The sequence below is a fragment of the Coregonus lavaretus genome (assembly GCF_964263955.1).
Source record: "Coregonus lavaretus genome assembly, contig: HAP1_SCAFFOLD_428, whole genome shotgun sequence".
In the NCBI taxonomy this organism is placed as follows: domain Eukaryota; kingdom Metazoa; phylum Chordata; class Actinopteri; order Salmoniformes; family Salmonidae; genus Coregonus; species Coregonus lavaretus.
In genome coordinates this window covers 89,530-97,242 of record NW_028156883.1, presented here as the reverse complement: position 1 = coordinate 97,242, position 7,713 = coordinate 89,530, and the positions used below count along the sequence as shown (strand labels likewise).

Below are 7,713 nucleotides of genomic sequence, written 5' to 3'. Positions count from 1 at the left end.
GTTACTAATGTCTTAGCCCTTGATCATGACTCAGTTCCAATACATTAGTCATTGGACGAAGGCGTCTTCTGCAGGGGTGAGTAAGGGCAGACATTTTATAGCACAAGGAAATATGTACGGGAGATGGTGTCATATAATGGGAACAGAAGGGAGGAGGTTATGTTGTGTAGGATGAGATTAGGGCATACGGGATTGAATTCATCTTTGAAATTGATAAGGAAACATGTTACTGGAATGTATGGTAGAGGACATGTATGAGGATTATTATTATTACTTTGTGAAATACATGATGTAGAAAAGGAGAGGTTGTTTAACACGGTCAGAGAGGTTGGACGGGAATGGAGAGTGGGTGGGGTGATGGGAGTAGTGAGGTTTGTAAGGAATTATTTCATTTTATTAGAAATGCAGGGTTAGTTAAGAGAATATAGTGGTTTAGATAGGTCATGAACGGCCTCACACGCCAGTACAGTAGGTGGCGGTGTATGCACCTGTCAGTTGGTTGCAATTCGCTAATAAAACTTGAAGAATAAAAAGTTGTTTTCCCGCAGTTCTGTTAACGACGGCGAAGGAGCGAAGGACGCTGTGTGCTAGTTTAGCCATCAGTCCTAAGGAGGACGCCGATACGCAAGCAATGTTTATTGACATTTCTAAACATTCAAACACAGTGTCGGGATTGTAGTTCACATGAGGCAGTCTTGGGCGAAGCTAATGTCTGAGAACTGTAGGGACAAGGCAGAATGCCGCCTAGAGTTTGAGAGCTAGGTGAAGCTAGGGTAGCTGTATATATACCTCACTTACTTTCCCGTGTTCTTCTTATTTCTATTTCTTGTGTGTTTTTGTTCTATTTTATAGTACTATATATTGATGTTGATTACTGCATTGTTGGGAAAAGAGTTTGCAAGAAAGGCATTTCACTGTACTCGTGCACGCGACAATAAAACGTCAAACGTTAATCTGCCTCTTTTCTTGCGGCAGGAGGCCAGCGATAGATGAGCCATGGTTGATCCACTGGAGAACGGCTTGTTTGACATTCCTGACAATGACAACATAGATGAGACCTTCCCTCCTCTCCCTCCTCCCTTCTCACCAGGAGAGGGAGGAGATCCCTTTACAGGTGAGGACAATGACAACTATAGCTCACAGTACCTAGCCTGCTTCCAGATCTGGTTGTGCTGTTTTTGCAAACTGCTACGGTTGCTTGTCATGCTTATGATCTGGGACCAGGCTACACACAATACCCAACACAAACCTGTTGGCGGACTCTGTGATATGACATCATCACTATATACACAGCTGGGAGACTTGCTGCTTACAGACAATCAATGACAATATATAATGGGTAGATATGGTTTCCATTGATCTCATGATGGTTGTTCAGGGGAGGGCGACGGAGAGATCTCCAAGTTGGCTGAAGTCCCTGCTGCCAAGAGGAGAGGCGTCAAGAGACCACAGCCTAAACTGGACTCTCAGAGGTAGGTGCGTATTAGCCTGGAGGCCTGACCGTTGAATTGTATTGTATTCAACGTCGGGCATAAATTAACGTTTGGATCAGGAACGTTTCCTCTCACAACCTCTACAAGCCAGAATGTTGAATAAAATGATATTGTCACATACTTTACCGGTTGTCCGTGTGGTTAGAAATATGAGACAATATATCCACAGGAAAGTATAATTACGGCAACTTTTGGAAGCGCTGGTAGTGCGTTCAGATTTCTATCACCCGACGCATTCGCAGAACCATGTGATCAGGTGCACCAGCTTGGCTAGTATGCATGTTTTCATCTTGTGCGCTTGCTTCAGGTGATAGAAATATGAAAGCCCAACCAGCGCTTTGAAAAGTTGTGTAATTATACTTTCCTGTGGATATATTGAGGACGGTTACATGCACACAATAATGTGATTTATTGTGGATAGTCAGATTAATATAATAGTTTGATTTTTAAAACGTTTACATGCTTTTGTCGAAAATAATGATTCCCCTAATAATCCTGTTTTTTAAATGGACACATCTGAAATCAGGCTACCTGATAGCACTCTGATAAATGCAGAAAATCATCAATCAAAATAAACTTTCTATCACAGTCAACATGTTATTTTTGGGAAGCATATTTGATTCTGAGTTCGGACGTGTAAAGTTTGTATGTGAAAACTATTTCCAAGACCCATACATTCAGTTGTTCCTAACTTACTTAACTCGTGCTAAAGAGGGAGGCTCGGTCGGCTGGTGTCAACACATGTACAGATCAAACACACAACTGGAATGTTGATTTAAGGTGTTTACATGTCCTAATAATTCCAACGATTGCTCAGAAAACCTGGTGTTTTAATTGGCGTATGCTTACTTCGATTATGACCGTACACCGATTTTAAAGATAAACAGAGTAAGGTGTTTACATTACTAATACCATACTCGATCTTCTGCCATAATCAGTTTAATATCGACTTATTTGTGTGCATGTAAACATACTCATTGCCTCACATTCCTACCTGCAAAAGGACCAAGCACACGGACAACCGGTAAAGTAAGTTAAAATATAATTATATTCAACATTATAGCTTGTAGAGGTCGTGAGAGAGAACCATCCTAATCCAAACGCTCATTTATGCCGGATGTGAAATTCAATGTCTGGTTTCTAGGCTGTGTGTGGGTGTGTTGTGTGACTGTGTTCAGAGAGTGATTGGTAACTCTTGGTCCAACTAACCATGGCAAAACCCCCCTCAGTTAGGCATGAGATTTGTCCATATGGGAGAAAAGTCACATCATAGAAAGTTAGATTCATATGAAATAGAATTGTTGCATATTGTCCCTGTTCTGTAACAATCAAAGGAGTTTGTAAAAAAATACTGCCAGCTTTTGATGATCAAATCATTGTGGATTCTCTTTGTCTTGGCAGCAACATTGCAGAGCTGTTTGATGCTTGAAGTTCAATAGCCAGTGTTTTTGTTAACATGTTTTACTCCAGGCTGACATCAGAAAGAGGACTTCCGGCTCTTCGCACCCTGTTTGACAACGTTCATTTCAAAGGCAAAGGACACGAGGTAAAGCTAACAGCAGATTCAAGTATTGTCTGTTGAGCAGATGGTATGTTTTGCCTATTTATTTTTTACTCAAAGTGAAAGGCATCGATTGCCAAAAGGTTACCCAGGTAACTCCCACAGTAGCTAAAGGGTGTGTTTTTGTGTGTGTTTTCCACCAGGCTGAGGACTTGCGGGTGCTGATGCAGAGGATGGAGAACTGGGCTCACAGGCTGTACCCCAAACTACAGTTTGAAGACTTCATAGACAAACTGGAGACACTAGGCAGCAAGAAAGAAGTCCAGGTCAGACTGATACACCCTCGTTGTTATAATCAACATCCAGGTCAGACTGATACACCCTCGTTGTTATAATCAACATCCAGGTCAGACTGATACACCCTCGTTGTTATAATCAACATCCAGGTCAGACTGATACACCCTCGTTGTTATAATCAACATCCAGGTCAGACTGATACACCCTCGTTGTTATAATCAACATCCAGGTCAGACTGATACACCCTCGTTGTTATAATCAACATCCAGGTCAGACTGATACACCCTCGTTGTTATAATCAACATCCAGGTCAGACTGATACACCCTCGTTGTTATAATCAACATCCAGGTCAGACTGATACACCCTCGTTGTTATAATCAACATCCAGGTCAGACTGATACACCCTCGTTGTTATAATCAACATCCAGGTCAGACTGATACACCCTCGTTGTTATAATCAACATCCAGGTCAGACTGATACACCCTCGTTGTTATAATCAACATCCAGGTCAGACTGATAAACCCTCGTTGTTATAATCAACATCCAGGTCAGACTGATACACCCTCGTTGTTATAATCAACATCCAGGTCAGACTGATACACCCTCGTTGTTATAATCAACATCCAGGTCAGACTGATACACCCTCGTTGTTATAATCAACATCCAGGTCAGACTGATACACCCTCGTTGTTATAATCAATATCCTGAAGTGTGGTGGAGTCAGCATGAATGTAGGGTGGAAGTAGTAAGTATGATCATCTGAATTCTTGCTTTATTTCTCAGACCTGTCTCAAGCGAATACGGTTGGACATGCCGTTAATACATGAAGACTTCATAGGCAACGATGGTAAGAAGAAAATGTCACTAACTACATTAGTGTTAGAAAATAGTAGTAGTAGTAGTGTCTAGGGGGTAGATATGATGTAGTAGTAGTAGTAGTGTCTAGGGTATAGATATGATGTAGTAGTAGTAGTAGTGTCTAGGGTATAGATATGATGTAGTAGTAGTAGTAGTAGTAGTGTCTAGGGTATAGATATGATGTAGTAGTAGTAGTAGTGTCTAGGGTATAGATATGATGTAGTAGTAGTAGTAGTGTCTAGGGTATAGATATGATGTAGTAGTAGTAGTAGTGTCTAGGGTATAGATATGATGTAGTAGTAGTAGTGTCTAGGGGGTAGATATGATGTAGTAGTAGTAGTAGTGTCTAGGGTATAGATATGATGTAGTAGTAGTAGTAGTGTCTAGGGGTAGATATGATGTAGTAGTAGTAGTAGTGTCTAGGGTATAGATATGATGTAGTAGTAGTAGTAGTGTCTAGGGGTAGATATGATGTAGTAGTAGTAGTAGTGTCTAGGGTATAGATATGATGTAGTAGTAGTAGTAGTGTCTAGGGTATAGATATGATGTAGTAGTAGTAGTGTCTAGGGTATAGATATGATGTAGTAGTAGTAGTAGTGTCTAGGGGGTAGATATGATGTAGTAGTAGTAGTAGTGTCTAGGGTATAGATATGATGTAGTAGTAGTAGTAGTGTCTAGGGGTAGATATGATGTAGTAGTAGTAGTAGTGTCTAGGGTATAGATATGATGTAGTAGTAGTAGTAGTGTCTAGAGGTAGATATGATGTAGTAGTAGTAGTAGTGTCTAGGGTATAGATATGATGTAGTAGTAGTAGTAGTGTCTAGGGTATAGATATGATGTAGTAGTAGTAGTGTCTAGGGGGTAGATATGATGTAGTAGTAGTAGTAGTGTCTAGGGTATAGATATGATGTAGTAGTAGTAGTAGTGTCTAGGGTATAGATATGATGTAGTAGTAGTAGTAGTGTCTAGGGTATAGATATGATGTAGTAGTAGTAGTAGTAGTGTCTAGGGGGTAGATATGATGTAGTAGTAGTGTCTAGGGTATAGATATGATGTAGTAGTAGTGTCTAGGGTATAGATATGATGTAGTAGTAGTAGTAGTAGTAGTGTCTAGGGGGTAGATATGATGTAGTAGTAGTAGTAGTGTCTAGGGTATAGATATGATGTAGTAGTAGTAGTAGTAGTGTCTAGGGGTAGATATGATGTAGTAGTAGTAGTGTCTAGGGTATAGATATGATGTAGTAGTAGTAGTAGTGTCTAGGGTATAGATATGATGTAGTAGTAGTAGTAGTGTCTAGGGTATAGATATGATGTAGTAGTAGTAGTGTCTAGGGTATAGATATGATGTAGTAGTAGTAGTAGTGTCTAGGGGGTAGATATGATGTAGTAGTAGTAGTAGTGTCTAGGGGGTAGATATGATGTAGTAGTAGTAGTAGTGTATAGGGGGTAGATATGATGTAGTAGTAGTAGTAGTAGTGTCTAGGGGGTAGATATGATGTAGTAGTAGATTTGTATTGATTTCTAGCAGTCATGAACTGAATTGTACCACTGATTTACAAAATGAGATTTGGGATTCCGCGTTATAACTGACCCATCTCCATTGGTCCAGGTGGGATTCAGCATTATAACTGACCCATCTCCATTGGTCCAGGTGGGATTCAGCGTTATAACTGACCCATCTCCATTGGTCCAGGTGGGATTCAGCGTTATAACTGACCCATCTCCATTGGTCCAGGTGGGATTCAGCGTTATAACTGACCCATCTCCATTGGTCCAGGTGGGATTCAGCATTATAACTGACCCATCTCCATTGGTCCAGGTGGGATTCAGCGTTATAACTGACCCATCTCCATTGGTCCAGGTGGGATTCAGCATTATAACTGACCCATCTCCATTGATCCAGGTGAGGACGACGCAGTGGCATCGAGTGACGGACGTGTCGTCAACCATGACGACCCAGACCCGTTTGGAGACGGGGGTTTGGCTGAAAACCCCCCAGGACCGGCCCCCTCCCAGTTCCTCTCCTCTCAGGCTGGTCCGGTCCACTCCACTCCAGCCCCCTCCCAGTTCCTCTCCTCTCAGGCTGGTCCGGTCCACTCCACTCCAGCCCCCTCCCAGTTCCTCTCCTCTCAGGCTGGTCCGGTCCACTCCACCCCAGCCCCCTCCCTGACAGAGGAGCAGCAGAAACATATAGAACTGAACAAACAGCTAGCCTTAGAGAGGAGACTGGCCCGCGTGCAGCAACACACAGGTCAGACACTACATCACACTTAGGCGGACATTTTTGACAGTGCCAAAAAAAATCTAAACTACCTGAGATTGAGCATGTTGGTGGGGATCGTCCTGATCAAGGTGCTGGGCACAATCACTAATCTTGATCACATGACTAGTTATTTGGGATGCTAGCTGTGTAGATCAGTGATTGTGCGCTGAGCCTTGCTTGCTCGAGCTGACCCCTCTCAATCACGCTGACTAACTTCATGTGCTGCATTGTTGACAATCCAATAGATACATTTCCATTTTACCCTTGATGGAGGACAATAAGGTTTCTCCCTCCCTCTCTCAGGTGGCTCCCAGGAGATGACCTCCAGCCAGTCAGCAGACGGACCCTCTAAATCCCAGTCCCAGGAGATGACCTCCAGCCAGTCAGCAGACGGACCCTCTAAATCCCAGTCCCAGGAGATGACCTCCAGCCAGTCAGCAGACGGACCCTCTACCTCCCAGTCTCAGGAGATGACCTCCAGCCAGTCAGCAGACGGACCCTCTAAATCCCAGTCCCAGGAGATGACCTCCAGCCAGTCAGCAGACGGACCCTCTACCTCCCAGTCCCAGGAGATGACCTCCAGCCAGTCAGCAGACGGACCCTCCACCAGCTCCGCCTCCTCCTCACACCCCTTCCCCAGCCAGCAGCAGCAGGACGGGGAGGATGAAGACCCGGACCCAGAGGACCAGGGCCAGAGCAGGCCAGACCACCCCAGGGACAGAGCTCTAAACACGGCTTCCCCTGCTGAGGCTGACTCCCTCTCCCCTGACTCCCTGCTGTGTGAGGGAGCAGTAGCCAGCCAGCCCTGTTCCTGAGATGAGCAATGGCAGGAAGACAGCAGCGACAGGGAGATACACGGGACAGAATCGCCATGGCTCCCACTGTAAGCATACACACTCACCCAGCACTAAGGGACGCTGTCTTCTAGGACTGCCAACCAATCTGAGGATGTTTTCTCTCTGTTCAAGGACATTTTCAATGCATTTTATACAAATCTAAAAACGTGGTCATGTGTTATCGACCATTTTTCCTCTTTAATAAATGTTGCCATACGGGCCAAACATCCTGTCGTAGAGTACTGTTTTCTTTCCTTGTTGCTCTTCTGAGCAAAACGCCTCATCACAAGCCATAGAAAACGCCTCATCACAAGCCATAGAAAACGCCTCATCACTAGCCATAGAAAACGCCTCATCACAAGCCATAGAAAACGCCTCATCACTAGCCATAGAAAACGCCTCATCACCAGCCATAGAAAACGCCTCATCACAAGCCATAGAAAACGCCTCATCACAAGCCATA

General features: G+C 43.7%; 1 protein-coding gene across 4 annotated transcripts; it reads left to right on the top strand.

Moving 5' to 3' along the window:
• Positions 1–540: 540 nt before the first annotated feature.
• LOC311119610 (uncharacterized protein) lies at positions 541–7,477 on the top strand. Of its 4 annotated transcripts, none has more exons than XM_084194287.1 (8): positions 541–779; positions 976–1,114; positions 1,379–1,472; positions 2,964–3,039; positions 3,198–3,320; positions 4,077–4,140; positions 6,055–6,402; positions 6,718–7,477. In XM_084194287.1, exons 2-8 carry the CDS (start codon positions 997–999, stop codon positions 7,227–7,229), a joined length of 1,335 nt encoding a protein of 444 aa, XP_084050413.1. In that variant the 5' UTR covers positions 541–779; positions 976–996; the 3' UTR covers positions 7,230–7,477. The 4 variants fall into 4 exon arrangements, with proteins under 4 accessions (XP_084050413.1, XP_084050415.1, XP_084050414.1 ...); XM_084194289.1 differs by having other exon boundaries at positions 542–762; XM_084194288.1 differs by having other exon boundaries at positions 552–773.
• The last annotated feature ends 236 nt before the right edge of the window (positions 7,478–7,713 follow it).